This window comes from Engystomops pustulosus, chromosome 8 (genome assembly GCF_040894005.1).
Source record: "Engystomops pustulosus chromosome 8, aEngPut4.maternal, whole genome shotgun sequence".
NCBI classification, from domain to species: domain Eukaryota; kingdom Metazoa; phylum Chordata; class Amphibia; order Anura; family Leptodactylidae; genus Engystomops; species Engystomops pustulosus.
In genome coordinates, this window is record NC_092418.1 from 21,616,774 (window position 1) to 21,643,230 (window position 26,457).

At 45.5% G+C, this 26,457-nt stretch overlaps 2 protein-coding genes across 3 annotated transcripts; both read left to right on the plus strand.

Moving 5' to 3' along the window:
* The first annotated feature begins 1,296 nt into the window (after positions 1-1,296).
* RAB40C (RAB40C, member RAS oncogene family) lies at positions 1,297-17,860 on the plus strand. Of its 2 annotated transcripts, none has more exons than XM_072120200.1 (7): positions 1,297-1,554; positions 6,379-6,688; positions 12,406-12,466; positions 12,714-12,774; positions 12,892-12,969; positions 13,112-13,334; positions 13,770-17,860. In XM_072120200.1, exons 2-7 carry the CDS (start codon positions 6,547-6,549, stop codon positions 14,063-14,065), a joined length of 861 nt encoding a protein of 286 aa, XP_071976301.1. In that variant the 5' UTR covers positions 1,297-1,554; positions 6,379-6,546; the 3' UTR covers positions 14,066-17,860. The 2 variants fall into 2 exon arrangements, with proteins under 2 accessions (XP_071976301.1, XP_071976302.1); XM_072120201.1 differs by lacking the exon at positions 1,297-1,554 and adding an exon at positions 5,915-6,048.
* A 4,511-nt stretch (positions 17,861-22,371) lies between these two features.
* Positions 22,372-26,398, plus strand: WFIKKN1 (WAP, follistatin/kazal, immunoglobulin, kunitz and netrin domain containing 1). The gene is made up of 2 exons (XM_072120203.1): positions 22,372-23,486; positions 24,321-26,398. The coding sequence occupies exons 1-2, from the start codon at positions 23,328-23,330 to the stop codon at positions 25,809-25,811; spliced, it is 1,650 nt and encodes a 549-aa protein (XP_071976304.1). The 5' UTR covers positions 22,372-23,327; the 3' UTR covers positions 25,812-26,398.
* The last annotated feature ends 59 nt before the right edge of the window (positions 26,399-26,457 follow it).

Consider the following 26,457-nt stretch of genomic DNA (forward strand, 5'->3'; position numbering starts at 1 on the left):
ATATGTAATACAAAAAGTCACCAGACCGCCACCCTGTCCCAGGGACGTAACTAGCAATAGCAACATGCCTCATAAATATTAAAACTTAACGTTTAATTAATATCAGATAAAAACAGAATCAGTGCTAAATCATCAATAATAAGACAGTACAAGCAAGCGCACAGGGGGAGGTCCTCGGCCCAAGCGCACATGCGTTTCCAGAGAAACGCATGCGATCGGCTTAACATTCGCATGCGTTTCCCTGGAAATGCATGTGCGTTCGGGCCTAGGACCTCCCCCTGCGCGATTGCGTCGCTTTATGAACGGACGCCTAGCGGTACGTGTGACCGCGGCCTCATAGCTCAATCCCTAACCCCATGGAATTGCTCCCAGCCCTTACAAGGGCGGTCCCCAGTCTGCCCCTAAGTGCGGCTAGTATGCCCTCAAGCTGAAGGTATACTAGCCACACTAGTAAGGGCTGGGAGCAATTTTCCGGTACCGGAGGTTACCACAGGTTTCCGGTAACGGTAACACTGCGGCGTTTGTTAGTGCCGAAATTATGGGTCCTTGAATCCTGGACAGAGATGATGTTTCCGTTTTGCTTCGGCCTGCGCAACACAGAAATATTGCTGACTTGACATCCAATCTGGCAATATATGTGATTAAATTTAGTCCAAAAAACATGGTCCATTTGTCAGACAGATTTTCGGCCCTAAATCCATACAGCAGTGTTCAGTTCGGCTGTACTTGGCTGGGATCTGCAGCTACATGGATTCAAACTTCCACCGGCCCTTAGGGGTAATTCAGTTCAGTGCAGTTTTTGTGTTCCAAAGTCAATATTAAACTCTGCTTTATATTTCTTTTTGTTCTAAAGCCAGTTTAAACTTTAATCTACACAGGTTGATTTTACCATTTTGCCATGTTTTACTGCAGTAAAGTTTCATTGTTCCTCTTAAAAATTCAAAACGAAACAAAAACTGCAGTAAAAAAAAAACCGTTGCGCCATCACAGCCTTGCGCCACCTCATCACCACCTCACGCTGCTATATCTTGGGCTGAGTTCACACTAAGAAATGTGCGGCATTTTACTTTTGCAAAGGAAATTTCTAAATTTGTATTTTTAGTAAAAGGAATGGAGGAAAAAGTTTGCGGAGAGGGTGATCGTAGACACCTCTATTCTCTATGAAAAATAAGCAAAATAACGCATCAGATAATTGCGCCCCCTAGATGCGCGCACTGCCACTCTCCTGCCGCCCAGCAGGTGGCGCTGTCTGCAGTTCCCGGCTGCGCGCAGGGTGGAGCCCTCACACTAGGGAGGTAATCTCTGTGGTGACGTCTCCTGCGTCACTCGGCGCATGCGCACTCTGCAGACACGGAGAAGGCAGATTGGAGCGCTAAAGCTGAGACTGATGCGCTGGGCCTGGCTGTGCCTGCAGTTACGTCGGACATTGGAGTCTCTGGTCTCCGTACAGACTGGTTCCAGGCCGGGAGTACGGGTGTGCGCAGAGCAGGCCGCAGCCTGACCCTCGCGTAGTTTTGTGCCTGGTGTCAGGCCTCTTCTCTGGAAGCCGAGTCGGTGAGTTCCGCCTGTAACTTGATGCAGTATCCGGAATTTGTACACTTCCTATTCCTTTACGCTGTTCCTGGGTCTCTATTGGGAGCCAATGTACGTTACACTTTATGTGGTGAACGGTTCTATACCGCCAGCGGAACTACAACTCCCAGCATGTCCTGTCATGTCCTACTGGGGTTTATAGTATCACAAGAGTCATAGAGCCATAGGTGACTAGGCCCTGATGTACAACTACAGCTCCCAGCATTCGTTGCTGTTTCTCTAGGGGGTTGTAGTGTTACAAGAGCCTCAGCCACAGCTTACTAAACCCTGATGTACTACTACAACTCCCAGCATGCTTTGCTATGTTTCACAGGTGATTGTAGTGCTATCCCAGTCCCAGAGCCACTGCTTACTAAACTCTGATGTACTACAACTCCCAGCATTTATTTTCATGGTGCCCGTCACTGGTTACTATTCCCTGATGTATTTCTACAACTCCCAGTGTGTGCTGTTATTTTTGTTGTGGCTTGTAGTGTCAAGGGAAGCAAAGGGTTATTAATTACTGATTTACTACTACAACTGCCAGCATGCTGTGTCGTCTTATTGGGGTCGATTTGTCACCAAATCCACCGGTTACTGTGCTGTAATGTAAAACTACAGGTCTCGGTCTTCATTGTCAGGTTCTAATGGGACTTATAGCACTATCAAAGCCCTGGAGAGGCCGGTTACTTAGCACTGATGTACTACAAGTCCCAGCATGCCTTCTGATTATATTTTATAAGTTCCTACAGACAGAAAGACATGAGATGACATTTTATAGGTTTGTGTTGAGTCACAGCGTGACCTGTCACTTTATCTTTGCATCACAACACCTGACATGTCAAGGCTTTGTGTTGATTTTTACGGGATGATGAAGTTGCTTATATCCACAGATTATTTGCGGACTTGTCACCCCTGTGTGGAGGTGGCTGCTGCTGCTGGTGACCCCAGTATATGTGTAAAGGTCAGTCCAATTGAGATGTAACAAAGTGGCCTAATGCAGATGTGGCGAGAGTGAGAGAGACACCCCTCAATCTTGTGACTGGAGTGTGTTCATGGATGTCAGATAGTTATACTTGTACTATCCGGTGGACTGTCCTCTATAGGGGATAGTAGTCAGATTGGAAGGTATTTGAGTCCCTTTTCCTTTGTGTAAATGGAGCGGCTAGTTACCTCATGGGGCTCAGCTGAAAAAATATAATGCTGGCAATATGTCCAGTGCAAACTCACTCTCGCTATGTATGGCATCTATAGACAGTGCAGCCTGGTCTATTGGTATAAGTGACGCAGAACAGTGAACATCAGTCCGGTGCTGGCAGCGTTTCTCCACAGCCTCCACCTCTCTGCGCCAGGCCTTAATCATGCAGCCAGCATTACTACATGGCCAGATGCCATCCCACCTCCCTGTTACACTCAAAAATGACACATTGCCCATAGCCCGCACTACTAGCCACAGGTGGTGCCATACGGATAAGATATTGACTATCACTCTGCATATGCTGCTTCTTGTTCCCATCTTTAGAGAGCTCTGAGCCTCATTGCTTTATCATGTGGGTTGTCAGGGTTTCATCATGGCGGTGCTGTACCACCTCAAATCTGACAGATGCCAGTGTAAGTTCTGATAACATTTATAACTGGTCACACCAATGGAGGTTTTCTGTCAATAGGACGCTGCTTGGCTTAAAAGACACTACTGTAGAGAGATAGGGGTGACATTTTCTCTTGTGCTGACAGATTTTTATAATCACTGAAACAGGTGCCAGTGATAAGTTGATCTCACAGGTAAATGCTGCAGTCATGCTGTAAATCTGATCATTTTGGCAACCCTGTTCCTCTGTCTAATGTTTAAGGGGGTCCTCTAAATTGCCAGACATTTCTATGGAGGAGAAAAGAGGCATCAGGTTTAATTTCTTGATGAGATTGACTTCTAGGATTATAACTCTGATTAAGAGCCAAATAGAAGTTCTCTATCTAATTCTCAGTTAATAGCTGGTGGCTGGGGACTGGCTGCTATGTCATCTCCCATACACTGCACACGGAAAGTACTATCTGCTCCATAACCCTGTCTCATTGGGAGGGTTGTATATGATGGAGGAGAATAATAATAATAATCTTTATTTATATAGCACCATCAAATTCTGTAGCTGATATGTACTGGTAAGACACAGACAACTTATTCATAGCTCCAGCAGCCTCAGTCTGTGCTATGACACTAGGCAGTGTTCATTGTAATTTTACTGTTGCAGAAGATTTTATCAGATTTCAACAAATCTTATCCAATATTGTGTAAAAAATAATAATAATGCAGCGTTTTTAAATCCTCAGACTTGCTTATGGATTTTAACATTTATATTATAAAACTGAAACACTTTTTGGGGGCCTGTGAGCGACGTCCTGTCCTAAAGACTATGAGTCTTTGTTCCCAGACTATTGTTTGGCAGATCCTCTCTCCGGGTCCATATGTCCTGTGGGATGCTGCTGTGTCTCCAGCACAAGCCATATGCTGCCTCTTGCTCATGTGTAACCACGATGAGATGGGAAGAGCTGGATCACAACATGGACGTGTATGGTATCATGTAAAGGGGTCACCACATGTAGCTATGTGCCCGATCACTTACTCCAGGACAAAGGCTGTGCTCACACCTGCAGTCACGCATCATGTTTTGGTATAGGTATCACGATCTGATAAGCTTTCATGGCTTGTAATGGAAAGTGCTGGAGTGTAGAGATCCCTCAGGAACCGGTTCTGCATGTTTTCCGTGCCCACATGTACATGTGTTCTGACAACATTCCCGTGTGGTGTGCAGGCGGATTACCGAGGTGTGTTTAATGGGATTGATATTGATATGCCGTAAATCTGACTACAGGGGATAATCCCCCTCCTTCCTGACAGAGAAGGGGTCACGCTGTAGGACAGTGTAAAGGAGATTCCTTATTGTCTGTAGGAGTGGTGGGGTCCAGCCATTGTCAGGGTCTGTGGGTATACAGACCTAATAATGATGTGGCCGTACACAAATTCAGAGTGGATAGTCTTCTGGGATACGTAACAATTGTTTGTGGAGATTGTGAGACCTAAATGTCTCACATGACGACTTCTCAGATGGTGAGGGGGTCTTTGCTGGCTAAAACTTTACCTGATCAGTCAACCTTTTGGCTAGGGATACTTTAAGGGGTTAAATGCATTTATTATTTTCTTAACCTCATAGAGATATTTTAATTTCCTCATCCATTTTTCTTTCTTGTACTATTATGTTTTATTACTACAACATGTTAACTGTTATACTAGTGTTTTATACAACTATTAGATTATACTTACACTACAAGAATTATATTCTAATACCATTGCACTGTTATGTTGTTACTCTTCTACTACCATTATGTTATTTTATTACTACTGTTACACTAGTATGTTATCCAACTAATAGTCCATTATAGTATTACTTCTACGTTTCTATGTAATTTACACCATTATGTTATTATAGTACTGTACTGGAGATTCATTTACTATTGATAGATTACTATTACTTTTATTTCATATTATATCATTACGTTTATTATGTTATTGCTATTATACTACTGATACTATTATGTAACTATTACACTTTATACAAAATATCTATTTATCCTACACATTTCTTGTATTATACAACTTATACTGTAGTCTTAGTGCCACGACTGTATTATATAACATTATCACTAATATATATATATATATATATATATATATATATATATTACACTAACTATTATATGACAATTATGGTTACAAAATTACGGTATATAAATATATCACTGTTTTTTGTTTTTTTTTATATTGCATTCTATTACTATTATGTTACTTATATTATGATACTTGTATTACTCTCTTCTTGTTACATTATTGATCAGTTTACTAGTCTGACCCGGTTCTTTGTGTTTGTGTTCCCCTGTTTGTTTGCTTTTGTCTTGGGTCGGGGAGGCAGGTGGATTGTGCCTCTGCAGGAGGGGTGAGAATACACCCCCTCCCCTTCTCTCCATACACTAAATCAGGCGTGAATTATAATGAGGAACCATCGATTTCTTATGGGGCTTGAATCTGCTGAAGGTTTTTTGTATGGTGAAGCTTAGGATGTGCTGTTTTTTTTCCTCTCCTCCTTTTGCTGTCACTAGTTTAACACCATCGGCGCTGGAGAGGTTTGTGTTGCATTGGGTCGTAGCGATCCAGACCCGCTTGTGGCGGCCACGCCAGGGTTAAGATGCGGAGCCATCTGCCTGTGTTTTGCTCTTCATGCAAATAGTCCTGTAATCCGCTCCCCTACCAAGGAGTGGCTGCCGCCCCTGGCCGTCCTCCATTGGAGGAAACCTCCATACCTCTCCCTTCATCATTATGCCAGCCGATGGGAAGAATAGCCTTTTATCCTCTATGATCGGGGGATGAGGATGGATAAGAGAGCAGTCGTCCTACAGGCAGGGGTCCCACGGGCTCTGATCACTTCGGTAAATGCAAATGGAGGACTAATGGTGATACAGGGACAGATGTGAGATGGGGGGAATTGTGCTAAATATAAGGGTCCCAAGGATCCGTATACTGAGTGGTGAATTATGATTGTACCTGTCTGTATATTTGTCTATTTATTTATTTATCCATCCGTCTCACATCTACAGTTTCTGTATATCTGTTAGTATCTACTTCTTCATCAATCAGTATCTATCTATGGTGTCTATGCACCTCGTACCTACGGTGTCTATGCATCCATTAGATTTCTATAGGTTTTCTGATGTGTATTGCTCTCTGTTGAAAGTTTTTTTTTGTCCTCTATTTTTCAGGATTGCTTCCCCGCCCTGTCTCTCAGGAATATTTAAATGAGGCAGCAGTGAGGAAACCCCATCTGCAGTGTCTACACCATAGTAACTTTTCCTGGACATCTTGAGTTGACAGCACCTGGTGGCAGATTTGGAGGAGTCTGACATGTCTTGTTCCTCCTGAGGGGGAGGATGGGCACTCAAGGCAGCCCTGTGAAGAGCTACGACTACCTCTTGAAGTTCCTGCTGGTGGGAGATAGTGACGTGGGAAAGGGGGAGATCTTGGAGAGTTTGCAGGACGGAGCATCGGAGTCCCCTTACTCCTATAGTAATGGTAAGTCTCATCATGCACTGGTTTGGTGGGGTACATTCTTCCAGGACCCTCATGCATAAAATAGCTCCAGCTGAGTTGTAGAAAATTTGCCATACTTGCTCATCTTTCCTCTGTCCGTGCAAACCTGGTGAGGGATGGTGGATGGGCTTCAGACCTTTTACCAATTTGCTTTGTTATCCCTGAGGGCAGTATGGTGGCTTTGTACCTCTGCGGATTGAATTATCCTGTAGCAATTATTCTATTATGCAGATATTTATAAATTCCGAAACTGAAATATTCAGTCGGCATAGACATGATTTGGTGTTTTGGGTGACCTTGAACCTTCATATTTTTAGTGACGGTCCTAACCCAGCCTCTGACTCCCATCAAACCAGTTTATCCACCCTGCCTCCGCTGAATGGCCCCAGACATGTAGTCACCGCTCGGGTGTAATTGTCCCTCTGCTTATTCATTGCTTTGTGATTTGGGGACGGCACTACTTCTATCCATGCTTATTACAGTTTGTGCGTCTTTCTCAGCTCACCTTTATGTTCCGATCAATACAGTTTGATGAAATGAAGATTGCTCGCACTGGTAATGATATATATGTGTCGTCTCAGTGTATAAAACGAGTCTGTATGTAAGGGATGTACACTAGAGACGTGAGGCAGCTCTTATGTATACTGGACAGCAAAAGACAACCGCAGCATTAACATGCAAAGCAGCGGTGCAGCCTGACTAGCGGTTTTTGGTTACTTGTGTTTGCTCCTCTACACATGCTCTTGCTTGGGACTATGCCACCAGCTTTCCTCCTAGTCTCTTGTGCCGACTCCTGAATTGCTGGTGTCTAGCATATTGGATTGGCGGCAACTTACACATGCAAACATTGCATCAGCCACTGTGCCTGTAATATCGGGACTGGGGCTGCATCATAGCTTGGGGTATTCTTATCTCATAAATACATGACATCAATATCCAAGGGGTTTTCCTGCCCCACCCCCCATCGATGAGCTAAATCTGGAACAACAGCTATGTTTGGGGTGTAGAAGCTGAGCTGCAGTTACCCAGTCTGGCCACTGCACAGTACACGGAGCAGTTCTTCTGCCCCGATTCCCTTGGTTGATTTTGATTTCAGAGGCCGCTGAGAATCGGGTGATCCTTGAGGGGTTGCAAGCAATTATTCTGATATGGTAGAAATTAGAAACCCCCTTGGTCTCACCTATGGGACTACCCTCTATCCTGCAAGATGCTACATGACTACATCTCATTTACCGCCTTATCCTGTATAATTTCCACTCATCGCCCGCTGTTATCACCTTGTCGGTGCCAGGCGCTGCTTGCCCTCTGTTATACAATCACTAGGCCTCCAGGACATGTCACTGCCTCCCATTTCCAACATTTATGCTCAGTAACTTTCTCATGGTCAATGGTTATTCCCAAAAATAAAATTCCTTTCCGCCCTTCTCAGTATTTTCCTAAACTTGCATGAGGTTCCCCTGGGGGACACATGAGTCAGGGTTTTTTTTATTCAGTGCAGTCACGAGGACACATCGTTTGTTCTGTAGGCCGGATCCCGCCCCAATGGCGTATATATCACAATAGCAACAGGTATAGGAACATACACAGATTGCAGGTTATAAATAGTCGCCTTGCGTCTTCCCAGAATACTTCCCTGGGTGATGTAGACATCAGAAGGCGCCGTCCGTGTGTAGAAGTGGTAGTTCGCTTCAGGACACAAATGGTTAATAAAGTTTTCTCTGCTGTGAGGCTGCAGCCAAGTTTTCCATGGGCTGAGCGCTCTTCCTACCCCATTATTTGGAGGATAGTATTACTCACTGGGCTCTGCAGGAAAAGCCATTTGCATGATTGGAAATACTGGTTCTACCCCTAATGGCTTCTGGGAAGAGACTTGGAGAGACAAGCAGTGCAGATGATGGATCAGAAGAGGCGGAGGGGATGCACTCAGGGACATCCAGATATTATTTCTACATTATTTAGAATATGATCTATGCTATGGTCGACTCCTTCTGCGTACTTATATCTCTTATAGTACATCTCTCCCTGGAAAATCTGAGTGATAACAAGTACAGCAACACTCTACTTTCCCAGACTCCTGAATGGAGGACTGGTCTTACATAATTGAGACATTTTGATGTTTAATTTTTTTTTTAAACGACAATAAACTTTATTAAAGAGTATTTACAATGCACATAACAGCACATAAACGGTGGTCTCGCAGGACCCCGTATACAAGGGAAAGATGCACAGAACAGCGTACGGTTATACAGTAAGTAAACACAGTCCGCAACCATGGCCGGATCGCCTCCACGGCAAAGAGGAAAAGGGGGGGAAAGGAACGTCCAGCATTTTTAACGTCCAGCCTTACAACAATGTGTTACAGTAAAATTTAGTATATGCTCTTGTAGCAACAAATAAACGGCACCGCACACCTCCATCATATTCTTGCTCCAGGACGGCCAACAATGGTGTACCCAGATAAGGGCGAGAGAACCCCATACATATCAGAGAGAGTGTGACTAGGATGGAGTGTGGGGAACCGCAGTACAGGGGAAGTCAAGCCATTTGTCCCCCAGATGGCGCGGAACCTCCTGTCCTTCTTCTTGTGAATAAATAGGCACTTTTCAAGCAGGAAGGTGTCATTCACTGCCTTGATCCAGTCACGGAGAGGGGGGGGGGGGTGTATGTGCAGCCATCCAGAATCTAGCTGCTGTTTTCCTGGCTTAAAGGAAACCTACCAGTTAGAATGGCAGGGGTAAGTTGTAAGTACCGAGCACCAGCTCAGGGTGAGCTGGTGCCGGTGCTTACTTTCGTTAGTGTTATAAACCGCTGTATCGCGGTTTTAACACTTTTTAAACTTTATAGCAGAAGCTGCTTCGGCGCTGCGCCCGACCGTGCGCGCGCAACGTCTCCGGCATTTCCTATGTAGACCACGCAGCGCCGAAGCAGCTTCTGCTATAAAGTTTAAAAAGTGTTAAAACCGCGATACAGCGGTTTATAACACTAACGAAAGTAAGTACCGGCACCAGCTCACCCTGAGCTGGTGCTCGGTACTTACAGCTTACACCTACCGTTTGAAATGGTAGGTTTCCTTTAATACAAAGTTTTGGTAAGAAAAGCTTTTTCTGCAGTTGAGGATCAGTTCAGGATTCACCAGAAGGAGACAGAGCTTAGGGTCATCCACTCCCATTTTATCTAACAAAAATTTGCGAACCTGCTCCCAAAACCCTCTAACCACGGGGCAGGACCATACTAAGGCTACATTCACACTGCCGCATGGGAGACGTAAATACGGCCGATATATGCCCCCCATAGACGGCATTGGGCGCACGGTGCCCGACGGGACCGATACGGTGCAGAACACCTTGGCACCGTACCGCTCCGTACCCCGTGAAAATGTCCTATCTTTTCACGGCATACGGCACCATGCGCCATATATCCCTATGGAGAGGGTCGGGGGTGAGCAGCGCTCACCTCCTCCTCTCCCAGCTTGCTGCCGTGTGCCCGCCGTGCTACGGTACGGTGGGTAACGGCAGTGTGAATCCACGCTAAGTGAAAGAAGGTATCCGAGGTCTGGAAACCCAGGATGAAATCTGCTAACGCTCCTAGTAGTTGGGTATGCTTGATGGAGTATGTATACCTGAGACTTTCTGTACCCCAGAATGGGGGAGACCAGTTTAGGTAATGTTTTGCTGTTTAATAATCGCTCATAAGTTTTAGGTAATATTATAAGCTTCAGAAGCCTCCTAGTCATTGGACAGTCATCAGTGATGGGGTGGAAATAATCTTGTGTCCCAGGGTTAGATACTTGTACAGCTGGCTGGCGGAAGATCAGCGTTAAAGGGGTTTTGGGTCCATACTATTGGTGATCCAGCTATAGAATTGACCATTAATAGGTGCTGGGTGGCGCCACTACATACAGGGCAGAATAGGACATCTCTCTTTGTAATGTAGTGGCCATTCAGCCATACTGCAACCATTGCTCTCATTAGACATTATTGGTTTAAGGCGATTGCACCCCTATGGAGAGGTTATTAATAGTTTGACCGTGAACCCGTCTCCCCCCCCCCCCCCCCCTCCGCCCCTTTTAAGCGGCCAACAATAAAGGAATGTTTGTTGAGCTTATCAATTTCATTGGACAGACTGACATCTAATATATGTAATAGATTATAGACACTTTCCCAAAATGTGAGGCGGTAAGAAAAGCCGTCACGGTGGCTTATTGGTTAGCATTACAGCCTTGCAGCGCTGGGAACCTGGGTTCTGCAAAGTGTTTGTATGTTCTCTCCGTGTTTGTGTGGGTTTCCTCCGGGTCTTCCGGTTTCCTCCCACACTCCAAAACATACTGGTAGGTTGATTAGATTGTGAGCCCCATTAGGGACAGGAACTGATGTGGAAAGCTCTGTGCAGCGCTGCGTAATCTGTGTGCGCTATATAAATAAAGTAATTATTATTATTATTAAGGCCGGCCATGTTAGATTTGCAGCATACTCAAGTATCCAGGCAGATAGTGGCCATCTGTGGTGTCCAGCAGCTCATCTGAGGATGTATGTGTATGGCAGGAGTGGCTGCACCTGTAGGGAGATTACAAGTCTGTGTCCCTTTAAGCCGGCGAGTGAAGTGATAGTTGTTTGGTTTCTATTTGCTTGTACAGATCGTGTCTGACTCTCTTAAACTTTGTCACCTCTGGTAATAAACTTGCATTGTTGTCACGCTCCAGATATTTCATTGTGCGCTCGCGTCAAAGGAAAAGGTACAGCACGGGGTATACTGACCTCACATAGGTGCAACCCCTGCTATAAACCAGCAGCATATGTCCTGCACTTCCTCCCTCCGGTCCCTGTGCTCACAGCCCTTTAACTGGAGCAGCCCCTGTGTACTTATTACACCCGTACAATGCTTTGTTATGGCTGTATAGCATTGTACTCACACATGCTGAGCTGGAAAGTACACCATTGTATTGCCTCTACCCGCTTTGTCTTTACTCTCATATCCCAGGCCACATGACACTTCTTGGCCGCCCTGATACCCGGCTATAGGCATCAGATTATTTTTGCTGTCCATTTCTTCTTATTTCTGTGGGGATCCACTTGAGTCTGAGGTCAACCTGTGTTTTGGGAGATGTTCTGACTGGCCCTTGTCACAGTCGCACTTCAAAAGTTTTGTAATTTGGTTTGTTGCATGCTGGTTCTTCAGACCTACTCCTTCCTACAGAGGAAGACAGGTGCAGCCTCAGCCTAGAAGTATGAGGAAAGTCCTTCATCCATTAGTCAGCGCCATCGGGGTTGTTGTTCGGCTATGTTGTAGCCTCGTCCGGCGGCTCTCGGCACAGTTTGCACTTTCTAAATAATTGATGACGACCATAATGTTGGGAAAGCAGGAGCGCCCGAAGTGTATTAATAGCAGGAAAGTGTGTGCCGCACAGGAGCTCTTCAGCATCCAGATCTGCTTCATCAATAATTTACTTATAATGGAAGAACAGTGAGTAATTCTGATGCAAAGCTGAGAGGTGATGGAGGGTCCATCCATGATTTACAGCGCGGCCGGGAATCGCTTACATTAACCCCAAGTGCTGGGGAATTTGGGGGTTTTGCAGGAATGGAGCCAATAATGCAATATCTTACACAGCTCATGGGGTGACAGACTATTCTGAAATCAGGACAACATCTTGTAATATTTTCATGATGCACATCTGATTTATGTTTTTTTTTATTTTTCAGGCATCGACTACAAAACTACAACCATCCTCCTGGATGGACGGCGGGTGAAGCTGGAGCTATGGTAAGGGGTACATATGACTTAGTTTCTGTTCTTTTAACAAGTTCAGGGTTATTTTATTCCCCACTCGCCGTTTGGACACATTCAAACTCAGCCGCACTTGAGCGTACATGTGTTTGGGGTGGTTGGGTGTAGTAGCTGGTGGTGTATGGCCAAACTCATCTATAGATTAGGTCCTTGATATAAGGTTGGGTGGGGGTCTAAGACCCTCCTATGGATCTTTGTTCACCCCTTGTACTTCTCTTCACAGGGACACTTCCGGCCAGGGACGGTTTTGCACAATCTTTCGCTCTTACTCCAGAGGAGCGCAGGTAATAAACTCTTCCCACTTTCCATCCTGATAATTGACAAGGAGCAGAAGGTAGATAATACTCCATGTGGATGATGACTGACGTGTTCATAGATGTATGTTTTGCCTCTTTTTGCAGGGTATCCTCTTGGTTTATGATATCACGAACCGGTGGTCCTTCGATGGAATCGATCGGTGGATCAAAGAGATTGATGAGGTATGTGGACTTGGATGGCAACTCACTCACACTCATGGCTTATGCTTAGAAATACATTTCCTCTTAGGGTTGGCCATTAATGTCTGATCTGTGCATTTGTTTGTGGTCAGTCCCAACCATCCAAATTATTTTTATTTTACAGCATGCCCCTGGTGTGCCCCGGATATTGGTGGGCAATAGGCTCCATCTGGCCTTTAAAAGGCAGGTTCCAACAGAGCAGGCCCGAGCTTACGCAGAGAAGAACGGGATGACATTTTTTGAAGTCAGCCCACTCTGTAACTTCAACGTAACAGAGTCCTTTACTGAACTCTCCCGGATCGTGCTGATGCGGCATGGAATGGAAAAGATCTGGAGACCAAACAGGGGTGAGTGTTAGGCGACTGTCGGCAGGTGTTTGGTATTTGTGCCTGGAGGTCTGTGTCACCATCGGCTGCAGGACTGTGAAGTATGCATGAATATTGCAGGGTTTATATATTGTGGCGTGTCCTCACACTACTGTTCTCTTAACCATCTGGCTTCAACTGCTCCACTGCCCAGCTCCTCTGAGTTAAAGTTGTAATATTCAGTCAGAAATCCTATTACATAGGATTAACTCGCAGGGGTTGGGCTCTGGAGCAGATTCATGATGAGAGCACAGTAGTGTGAGGGCACACACCCTGGAATATTAACTTTAACAGTTCTGCTGCTACTAACAGTCACAAAGGTCTGATCTCTCCATGGACAATACCTAATGCTGTATACAGTTTAGCATTATGGGATTTTCCTTCTTACATGACGCACCTTTCTCTTCCTTTCTTTAGTATTCAGCTTGCAGGATTTGTGTTGCCGAGCCATCGTCTCCTGCACCCCCGTGCACCTCATCGATAAACTTCCCCTTCCAGTGGCCATCAAGAGCCACCTCAAATCGTTTTCGATGGCCAACGGGATGAACGCGGTCATGATGCATGGACGATCCTACTCGGTAGCCGGGGGCAGTGGCGGAGCAGCTGGCAGCGGCGGGGGAAGCAAAGGCAACAGCCTTAAACGCTCAAAGTCCATTCGGCCTCCCCAGAGCCCCCCTCAGAACTGCTCAAGAAGCAACTGTAAGATCTCATAGCCATGGGGGTCCGGAAAACCTGAGGCTGCTACAGGCAATAAACCCTACAATGTCAATGGAGAGCCAGGCGTTACAGCCGGGAGAGTCTCTGCAGCGGGCATCGGTATGGTGCCCTGGAGAGGAGTTGGGAGAAGAGGACCCTTGAAGAGGTCCTTCATTTGTTGCTCAGTCACCACCCAACACATCCTAATGCATGATGGACGTGCCTCACTCCCGCTTCCCCAAGAGCAGCAGAATGTGCACTGTGCTAAAGGAAGCCCCTCTATTCCTTATTTATAAGTATATGATAACTGACACCTCACTTTTTTTTTTATATTGAAAATGCTTGACTATACCAATCTTCTGTATCACGCTGTACATAATGTTTTTACGCCCCCTTGTGGCAGGGACAGAAACGCGGAGCATTTGTCGCATCCCTTTGTACTAACCGCCCTATGGATCCTGCTATCCCACATTAACCAGTCATGTAAAGTTATAGACTCGCTGTTAACAGGTGGGGGTAGTAGGTGTATTAACCCTGAGCCTCGTCACCCTCAGTGACGCACAACATGGCCGCCAGCAGAGCACAAAACGGCAGCTCAGCCCCCATTGTACCTATCTGTGAGACCTAAAAAGGACCTATAAATTCTACCTCAACATTTTTTTGGGATGAAGACCTTCTCTGTAAGTAGCGATAGAAGTGTTCACCCCTCAGGGTGGACCCCGACCTGGTGACATACACTTTGTGAACTTTCCATAATGAAGCACATTTGGAAGTGACGGAGTTAGGGGTTCGTATGAATGTGTTGGGCCTGGTTAATAAGGTGGATTTTGGAAGTTTATTCCTTCCATGGGTGTGATTCTGTTATCCGCTACTTCTTTCCACCGCAGGATCATTCTGTTCTATATGTGGTGCCACCTGCCGCTGTTGAATTGGTGATTTCAGTGCAGCAAGGTGACCCGGGTATGGAACCAGGAGGTCCTGCTGTGGAAAGCATCTTTAGATAACCCCATCACAATCCAATCCAACATCTGCCATGCGAAATACATGTATGTACAACTATATACACATGGGAAGAGGAGACGGGTCTGGTGTAAGGTTGGTAACGTGTGGTGCTGGAGTTGAGTTTTATAGGAACGTTATGCAAGTTTACAGAGTAAAAGCAGGAAGTTAGCAGGTTTCTGTCTTTAAAGGGTGTTTCTAAAAAAAAAACAAAAAAAACTAATGATGTATGCTCACCAAGCAACCCCACAGATCGGCTGTACGTGGTGACAGAGTGGACCAGGAAGCAGACAGCTCCGTTCTCATTGTAGTGGTCACACCTGGTTACTGCAAATGATCTCCCATTTAATTGGATGGTAGCTGCTGTGACTTGGTTTGGCCACTACACAGAGCGGCGCTGTCTGTATTATGCTCCACTATCTGTGGGGATCCATCAGTATTGGGAAACTATTCTCTATTTTTTTTTTTTTTTTTTTTTTTTTTTTTTTTTTTTTTAAGCCTTGAAAACCCGATTTACTGTAATTTATAAGAAACAGATTTTACAAATTTACTGCCGATAGTTATTTTTAGAACCAGGATGATCCACAGACTTCAGAAGTCACATGGTGGTCGTACATTGACACGTTCCTGTATATCTCCTCCTCCTGTGCTATGCCCAGTCTATGAAGCAGGACCCTGGCAGAGAGGAATGCCAGCGCTATTGCTGAGAAAGCGGGCATCACCAAGCTGTAAAATCCATCCCCACCCCCAGGTAGTTGGCCCTGATATAACAGAGCTTCCATTTTACACCCCTCTTCCCCCACAATGCTTATGTACAGTAGTTTTATAAACCAAAATTCAATGTTTAAGGGGATCAGCAGGAAATATTAACCCCTTTCATCCTTAACTCAGGGCTGGAGTGAAAGAGCGGACAGTGATGGAGTTGAGTTAGTTGTATGTGTGTGTAGCGAGTACTGGAGGCGGCCATATTGTATAGTATGGTAATGGTGATCACCCTGGGGTGGTTAAAGGAGTGTTTTCATGATTTTGTTATTGGTCAGCTTATCCTCAGGATGGATGATCAGTATCAGATTGGTTGGGGTCCTACACTCTGCACCCCACTGTGAGCAGATTTTACTGCAGCGTTTACACCAAGCATAGCGCCTTACACTGTATAGTGGCTGTGCTTGGAATTACAATGTGGTGATGCTGTGTGACCAGATGTAACGTCACAGGCCTAATACACTGATCTGTGGGGGTGCAGGGTGTGGGACTCTTACCAATCTGGTATTGATCACATATAGCAGGTCAATATTTACCCCTTTAAATTGACTTGACATTACTTCCACTTAAATATTATCTGCCTCCATTGTCTGTGGGATCAGATAACTAGATCTCATTGTTTTGGTTGGAGAAAGAAATTGTTCTTCCTTCGTGTCAGCAGCCATTGGCGTTGAAGATGCGGCAAAACTACAACTCCCAGCATGCCCCATACATTTATTGCCCCTGGACTAGAACTGATTGGCTTTGTTCATACAGTATAAAATCTCTGCTTTCCTTATACTAACGCTATAGATATATTGCAGTTTTTGCTGATACTTTACATATCCCTGAGGCTGTAAACTGCCTTATAGAGAAGGTTCTCTTCTTTAGTCACCTATGGCACCTTACATTTTAAGTTTCTCAGGTATTGTGTACATATAGGCCATCACCTATCCTCCTCTACCTGTGGGATGGATTGGGTATGTTCTGTGGGAATCGCTCCATATCGCTCCTTTTTTCTGCAGTGACCTGAGATCAGATATGGAGGTGCCAGAAATGCTTAGTGTGAAAGGTTTTGGGTATGTTATAGATGAAGCATCCCTTTAAGGAGACTGTACACTAATAATTATGTTCTGGGCTAGTTAAAGGGAGTCTTGCATCACTTGGTAGGATATTTAGAAATAGCAGATATAGCAGTTTTTGAGCATCTTCATTACTAAGAATGATTATAAGGTTGGAAGTGCTATGAAGGCGGGGCTATATCTGGTAGGTGCTTTGATCCTCGGTGGAAATCCCTGCCTAACACATGTTGCAAGATGACCCCGTAGACAATCAAAAAACAAGATGCAACTTATTTTATCTCCAGACATAGACAAAGGCATCTGACTCCCTTCATATGGCTTGTGTATTATAGGAACGTTTGGCTGATTTTATCCACAATTTTTTTTTTAAATTATTTTGCAGTATATGGAATTGCACCTCAATCCAGTTAAAAACACTAATGTCTTGGTGCAGGGTCACCCACCCTCTACAATAAGTATCTGTGCACCCCTTATTTTCTTCTTACCCCATGAGACCACCCCCCCACCTTTCTTCCACTTCCAATGGCCGGAGCAAATACCTAATTTGGTTATGTTTTGGCTCAGTTTATAGAGATAGGAGCGTCACATTAAAGTTGCTCTTTGTCATCCATTGTTCCCTGTTATCAGCCATAACAGAAGTGGCAGATGACTCTATTACATATCGCCAGATGCATCCATACATGTGTCTGATATCATGGCATATGTGTCTACAATCTATCTCTCGTTTGGCCTCTTTGGCATCCCAGAATCCATATCTGGCTTGGGCGACCTACTGCTCTCCCGTTGCCTACCTCCACACAAATTTGTGGTTAAAAGCTAAACTTGAGCTTCTTCCAGCAATCTATAGTTACTGCTGCTCCACACCGACCTAACATTCCCGCTCTGCACCCTGCAATGGTATAGGGCTGAGCCATCCAACTGTGAACACATGATATATATTTTTTTCAAAAAAAAAGAATAAAAATAAATTAAAATCCCTGTGTAACATGATGGTAATCTGTGTGGAGTTTTTATTTTTCTGTCTTATTTAAAAAATTATATATTTTTGTAATATTTCTTCCTGTTGCTTTTAGGAAGCTGAAGCTTATAATTAAAGGAACAGTGTCATACTGTAGCCTGGACATCAGAGAGTCAGAGGGGAAGGGCAAAGCTGGGGTCATGCTCCACCCCTCTGAGGCCATAACACAAGGCATAGTGCATAGTTACAAGATCTAGGGGACTGCCTGAGATGGCTGAATCTTGTAGTGGTTTGTCCCCAACAGCTAGCAGGCGCTACATGTCACTTGTGGGAGGGAATGGGACTCCTGATCTCTTGATTGATGGAGTCCCCAGTGATAACACTGCGTATCCTATGCATACAGTATAAGGCTACTTACACACGATGTAGAATTTAGGATGGGCTCGTGCACAATCCCAAGACGCAAGATGGAGCAGGTCCTATTTCTGCGCAGTTGCTTTCAATTGTCGTCAGCGCATGAGCCGAACTCTCCCACATTGCATCCCGTATAACTGCACATGTCATTGTACAGTCTGTATGGTAAAGATGTCTAGTAGCCATTAAAGGGGAGGCCAGTGTTTTTTTACAAACTGATTGATTGCTTCGCCTCGGTCACAAGGACCCGACTACTGGGAATCCCACCGATCACTAAAATGCACCCCCAGCAATCCGGGGAACAGGGCTCCCGTGCTTGCAAAAAGATGGAATGGCAGGACAAACATATGTCTGAAATTACTGAGCACAGTGCTCAGATATTTCTGGAAATTCTATTCACTACCTAGGAGAGTACAGGAGATGCACCAGCGCTGTTCTCTAGAATCTCTAACTCTCCCATACTATGAAATGGAGCGCCATGAAGCCTCGTTCTTCAGATTGCTCGGGGGTCTATTCTTGTGACTGGTGGGGGTGCCAACTATCAGACCCTCACTGTCAACCTGTTATCCCCTACTCTGGAATTTACTACAGCCCCTTTAGTGCTCCCAACACTGGTCAGTTGTACTTCCTAGACTGCTGAGATTGCATTTGTTACACAAAGCTGCAATACCAAGCTCAGCCACAATACAACCTACAATCTATTCACCCAACTGGAACAGGGCAACTTTGCAGTGATGGCAAACCTTTTAGACACCGAGTGCCCAAACTACAACCAAAACCCACCTATTTTTGCACAGTGACAATGGACACTAATACAGTAAAAAGGAGAATTTCGGATTATCATTGTAACTTCCTTCCATGGTCCTGGGCTGCCTGGGAGTACAAGAGGCCTTGAGTCCTGTTTGGCAAACTCTGCGCTGGGTTGAAGGCGCGGGTGCCCATAGAGAGGGCTCTGAGTGCCACCTCTGGCACCCGTGCCATAGGTTTGCCACCACTGTTCTAGGGTTTTAACTACAGCTGGTACCAGCTCCACTCCTTAGCCCGCGCCATACCCTCCCGTGCAGTCGATACAAATAATTCTTTGATGGTTAATACCACTTGGCCCTAAACTTTGCAGAGTTTTAGGTTGATGGATTTATCATGTTCCTATGTTTCCATATAATACGATGAAATACTTTCCTACACTCCTCCACAGTTCCAACAATGGCTGCCTATTCTTATCCCCTCAGATAACTTGTTCTCCTCTTCTGAGGAATTCCCTGCCACCCCCTTAAGCGCTCGCATCTATGGAGCTGCATTATCCCGTACTCAAGTTCTCAAGGCTTTCTATGCCGCTCAGATCCCGGGATGACGTGGACTCGGCTTAATCATCTGCACCACAATGAACAAAGCATTACAAAAAAAAAACGGCACTGATATAAGAGGGGGATCTCTTGATGCTCCCTTCCTACGTTGGTTGGTAATCATGACTGAAATATCTGATTATTATTGAAATGAGTTTGTGTTTCCCATACAGACCTCTCCATTGATCACTACTCCTCCCATTGTCCTGCAACATCAGCTTTTCCCCCAAATGTCGGATGTTGGTCCATGTAAATTAACCCATCAACACCCTCACTCCCCTCCCCTTACATCTTAATGTTTCACGTACACGTGTGTGTGGACAATACCCTCGACAAAAACCTGATCTCAGCCTCCCCATGGAGCGTGTGCCAGATATCCATGTAAGGCCACAGCTGGGATTGAGTCCTGCTAATGGCTGTGTAAAGGCTAGCCTCATAATTAGCCGGCCCTGGCGTGTGGGGTGGTGAGGACGCCTTTGTTCGGCAGTCGCCCTGCAGGCAACAGGCTACATGGGACCTCCAGACCCGGGCGAGATGAACAGATGGGGCGATCGTGGATTTCTCTGCACCCACTACAAACATAAATCCTTTTCCCTTGGAAAATAAGACGTCTAGCATGAAACACAAATCTTATATCTGTCACGGATTCATTACAGGATCAGACAGAGGAGAGCGGAGGCTACGGCTTTGTCTTTGTTTCCTCATGAATATAACAATCTGTAATTTACTATTATTACTACTTATTTCAGGACTAATGGTTCCATAGAGAGGCGGAGGGTGTTATAGCCATAGACTCCCAGTAATGTCAGTGAAGCTTCATGTCACATTCATGTTTATTTCAAATACAGGCAGTCCCCGGGTTACATACAAGATAGGGTCCGGAGGTTTGTTCTTAAGTTGAATTTGTATGTAAGTCGAAACTGTATATTTAATAATTGTAGATCCAGACCAAAAAAATTTTGGCCCCAGTGACAATTGGAGTTTAAACATTTTTTGCTGTAATGAGACCAAGGATTATCAATAAAGCTTCATTACAGACACCTTGCAGCTGATTATTGCAGTCTGGGAGTATAGTAAAGCACTTAGAAAGCTTCACCAGAGGTCAGAGTGGTCCGTCTGTAAGTATGGGTTGTCTGTAAGTCGGGTGTCCTTAAGTAGGGGACTGCCTGTAGTCAAAACTCATGGTGTTCAAAAATACAGCAAATAGCGCCTCTTAGGCCCCTTCCACACTAGCGTTTTTCACGCGCGTGTTTTGCACATGCTTTTGCCGCGCAGAACCTGCATTGCACTCTGTCCCATTGTTTCCAGTGGGCTTGTCCTTACTTGCGGGGGTTTTTTTTCACGCGCGTCAAAATCGCAGCTTGCTCTACTTTTGCGTTTCACGCGCATTTTTCACGCCCCGTTCAAGTCTATGGAGAAGCATCAAAAACGCATTGCACTCTCGAGCACTGCAAGTGCAATGCGTTTTAAATCGCTAGGTGATGTGAAAAAAGTCAGGAAGTACCAATTTAAGAATCATATGATTTTAAAAACGTGTGTGAAAAACGCAAACAACACACGCGTGAAAAACGCAAAAACGCTAATGACTCCAAGGAACAAAGGACCAAAAACACAGCAAAAAACGTCAGTTTTTCACGCATTGCACCCTGACGTGATCTGCAACGCAAATGTGGAGGGCACCAGGATTCATACTGCGATATAAATGCATTCAAAATGACCCCTTATCTTCTTATGGAAGGCCCCATACTGAATCACTGATGCCATCACTACTGTCCAAAAGTGGAAACAGTAGTCAAAGTTAAGGCCCTATACCGCACCCTTACCCCATCCCCTTGTGTGCCCACCTTTCTGTGGCTACCACACTATACTATCACGCGAATGATAAAGCCCTCTATAGTGCTGCCTATTATAACATCAGCCTCTGCCACACATAGCAATGGCAGAGGCCTAATAGTGGAGCTGACAGCCGATGGCTCCCTGCTTCATCATTTTGTTGGCTCTCTGCTTCTATTGCATATCTCTCCTCACACCCCACACACAATACATAAAAATACTGTCCACCAATGCATCTAGTAAAAACAATAACGTCCGGGAGAGCTACTGGTTACTACTAATTTATAAAAACTATCCTGACAGAAAAATTCGCGTTGTTGGCCTTAACAACCAATCAGTTATTAGCTATAATTTGTGAAACAGCCCTCGAACATATAAAAGTTGGTTATATAATTGGTTATTATGGCCAAAAGGCTAAATTTAGGGCCTAATGAGGGAGATTTATTAGAATGCCTTTAAAAAATTAATCTTTGTTGCCCATTGCAACCTATCACAGCGCAACTTTCAATTTACGGAAGCAAAATATGTCATGTAAGCTGTGCTGTGACTGGTTACTATGGGAAACAAAGAGCATCCTGATACTGCTATTTACGTGATTGTCGAATACAGGTATCATTACACTAAATATATATAAGATGAGATGCATATGGATGTATTGTTCTTCCCCTTTCTGGGCACTAGTACATGTTTTATAACTTCAACCCCCCCCCCTCCCCCAGGGCATTGTGGATCTTGTAGTTCCCTGATCCTTTTAGAGGAATGGGCCGGATTGTCAGGGAGATGTCAATGCAGGGACTGAGTATGTGTGGGAAGGGGTTAAACGGCAGCGGCCTTTGATCCCCTTCATTTAATGTCTGCCAGAAGGGAGGGGGCTACAGACTGGCAGCCACCAACACTGAATGAAAGGAGACAACAAGGGGTGGAATTGGGTTACTCCCCCCATCTCCCACCCCTATCACGGGGAAGCTCAGCGCTCCTTCCCTCCTCCTCTCCCCTTCCTCACCGTACACCTCTATGGCACACACATGTAGGCAGACTCCCTCTGTCTCATCCGCACACTACACCTCTGCCAGCCGCGCCATACCTGCCAGACACACAATACTATCCATAACAATAGGTACACCCTTGGCATGAGTGTGCCCCTCACATACTCTATACCCCCACACCAACGCATACATAACACAAGGCACCATTGCCCCGAGGGCACATGCACCAGTTGCTGCAGCACGCACTCCACAACATTGCCCAGATGCCCTGTGTGGCACTTACGACCCCTTACCCACTAGGGAGCAACGTGGGCAGACATACATAAACCAGTCTGCTACTCCTGCCTGCTGTCCCCATCACCCCCTATAAAAACAGACAGACTAACCCCCTCCCTACTCACAGACAGGGTCTGCTCCCTCCCATTCAGGATCCTTTTTAGAAAGTTATCCTGTCCCACATCAGGGGCGGGTAAAAGGAGGACAAGAGGGGAGAAACTTGGCACGTCACACAACACTCTGGAGACTGTGCCCACAAGATGCCTTGGTCCCTTTCTCTACCCGTGCTGTCAGGAATGGCATTCTGAATCACCTGGCACACTTACCTTCTGCTGACGGGACATGCGCAATACAGGTCAGGTGCCCCTACGTATCCCCGAACCCACATGTACTTGACCCTGCTGGCACCTACATGGACTAAGACACAGGCACACACCATGTACAATGCAATATTGCAATCTTCAGTCTTGCCTGTTACATTCTTATCAATTATGTAATATTGTTATCAAATATGTAATTTGGGACTTACATGCCTCCCCCTGACCTATGACATACACGTTACTAACTCCTGACAAATATGTATTAGACTCTGGGACACGTGACGCTGCACATATATGTGCGCGATCTGGAGTTCTAGTTAAAGGGACATGAGGGCTACACTTATTTTTCTTCTGCTTTGTCTACAATACCAACATGCTCGCCCCAGCACTGCCAGGGGGCATTTTGGCATCTGCCCAAACCAACTGAATGCCAACCTGTGGGTGGACGCCCAGAGCACCTGTGAGAGAGAATGTGAAGCCGATCAGGTAAGAATGAATGAAGGTTTAATCCATCGATCTGCCTGTAATCCTTGCATTCAACCCATTATGAAATGTGCATTGTACTTATGGTAATTCAGCCGTGTAAATGTGACACTGAATACCCACGGAGACGTAGAAGAAGTGAGCGAACACTTGGAACAGCTCAGTAAGAGTGAGCTATGTGTGGATTTTAACACATATTTTATATGGACTTTTCAAAATGTTAACATCTTGGTTGGACATTAACCTTAAGAATGAAGTATGTTATACTGTGCAGCAGGTCCAAACATTGGGGCACATTTACATGCCCGGCCGTGGAAGTTCACCGAAAGTGCATTGTCCGACGATCATGCACTGTGCGGCCATTCACTAAGACCGTGCGCCCGATATCCTGCATGTGTCGCTTCCCCGCTCAGGTCCGACAGAGTTCACCATCTTTTTAGTGGTGCATGTAAGTGCTTGGGATTGCAACACAATTTGAAAGTTAAATCCCATTCACAGTCCGAATCAGTCGGATCGTCTGACGGCCCACCCTCTAAATTGTGTCGCATGGAAGCAGCGAAGCTGTGCCAAAACAGGATTGCATGCACCAAAATCCCAGCGCAGACCTGTTAAATACTCGAAAAAGGTGCACAGTCCGACGAAAGAATGAGACAATCTAAAAAAAATTCAGCAATAAACCTGCCGAATGTAATCTAAGGCTATGAAGAGAGAAGGTTCTTAGTATAGTAGACACGATCTCCCTACATTCATTAATTTCAAATTGTGGTTCTCCAGTGTAACTACAACTCCCAGTGTAATCTCATATAGTAATAATATGTCACTGTGGTTCCTTTTCAGGACTGTGAACCCTTTGAGAAATGTTGCACCAATGTTTGCGGACAGCAGAGCTGTGTGGCGGCCCGCTATCCTGATTCTGGCCTGCCTGCCCTCGGATCTATCTATCCTGCCACCTGCGCAGGTTTCGTCTGTGCTCAGCAGGGATCTGTCTGCGAGATGTGGGAAGGGCGTCCGGTGTGCCGCTGTCGGGAGCGATGTGGGAAGCAGCCGGGGTTCACCTGTGCCTCAGATGGTTTGACCTATTATAATCATTGCTACATGGATGCTGAGGCTTGCGCCAGAGCTATTACGCTGGTTGAGGTGCCATGCAAGTTTGTGTCTTCTTGGCCCCTGACCACTACAGCACCTTCTGAAACCACCCTCCTGCCGACCCAACCATCAACACCATTGGAAGTGGCGGTTCCGCCAGCCTTGTACCATTCACCAGCACCGCAGACGGTTTCCATAGGTGGTACTGTGGGGTTACAATGCGAGTCTAGTGGTCGTCCACGGCCTGAGATCCTTTGGGAGAAGTTGGGCGAGGGTCCTGCAGCACCACTTATGCGACCAGACCAGATGTATGGCAACCTGGTGGTGACCAATTCTGGCCAACTTGTCATCTACAATGCACGCCCAGAAGATGCTGGCATTTATGTTTGCATGGCACGCAACTCTGCAGGACTTCTCCGAGCTCAGTTCCCACTTTCTGTTGTGAAGAAGGGGATATCCACAGGGGTTACAACTAACCGCCGTCCTGTTCACCCTTCTGAATGCCTCAAGCCCCCGGATCTTAAAGATTGCCTAGGTCTTCGAGTTCTTTGCTGGTTCTACGACTCACAAAGCGGTGACTGCCTGACCTTCTATAACAAGGGGTGCCCCGGGGGTACCAATGTTTTCCAAACCTACGAAGAGTGCAGATCGTCATGCCAGCCCCGAGCACCAGATCTCTGCACCTTACCACCTGTAAAGGGACCATGCAAGGCTCTGCAGTGGAGGTGGGCTTACAGCCCTCTAATGCGCCAATGTTTCTCATTCATTTATGGTGGGTGTAATGGCAACCAAAACAATTTTGAGAGCAGACAAGCCTGTGACGATCGCTGCCCTCTGCCACGTGCTAAACCATGCCAAGGATGCCATCTACGAGGAAGACTGGTCCCAAGCTTGTGTCGTAGTGACTTTGTGATTGTGGGGAGGCTTGAGGATTCTGGAGAGGACCGAGTGCTGCGGGTGGTCCTCATAGAAGTGCTAAAGGATGACTACATGGGTCTCCGTCTTTTCCATACCAAATACTTAGAAGTGACAGTGGGGGACGGTGGAGGAAGCGGCTGTGTGTGCAGCAGTCTCGCCGGCTCAGGAGACAATCAGCTCTTGATCATGGGTGAAGTACAAGAAGGCATGGCTTTATTAGGACCCTCAAGCTATGTCCGGCCCGCTAATGAGAAAAGACTGAGGAAGGTCAGAGACATGCTTGAAAAGGGAACATGTCAGATGCTAAACCGATTTCAGGACTGAGAAGACAAAGGATTTAAAATAGTCCTTTCCACAGTCCCTAAGCACTCTACATAATAGATCCTGATGCTGGTGATCAGTCTCTATTCTGACTTCATCTCATGTCTCAGTTATGTCACTAGATCCTTGTTTTAATGTATAAATTATAATCTCATAAACTCACCAAATATGCAGAGAGTTATGCATTACTTGAGTCGGAAAAGGGATCACCCTGGACAATCCCTTTAAGTAAGAGGGGTCCCCTAATCACGGGCTGTCCCTGATATCTATATTCTGTGAGGGATTCTAGTAAGTGTTCAATTTCCTTATAGCGCCACCACTGAGGAAATAAAGCATTACATTGTTCTCAGGACCCCTGAAATCAAGTGGAAGGGGGTCTTCATGTCCTCTGTGTGAATGGAGGGGTATTATACAACACATTTAATAATAAGGCAGGTGTGACATGACTTTATTACATGTTATATATGTATTAACCTTAAATATAGCTCACTGTGACATTTTTATGGTTTTTGCAGCTCTTCTTTATACTGTATGATGCATCCAGTCTGCTGGTGATATTTCTATCCTATGTGTTATTTTTATACATCAATTACTTTTTTTCTTTCTCATAGTATAAATAAATTGTAATAACTCTTTGCTTTACTTCAAA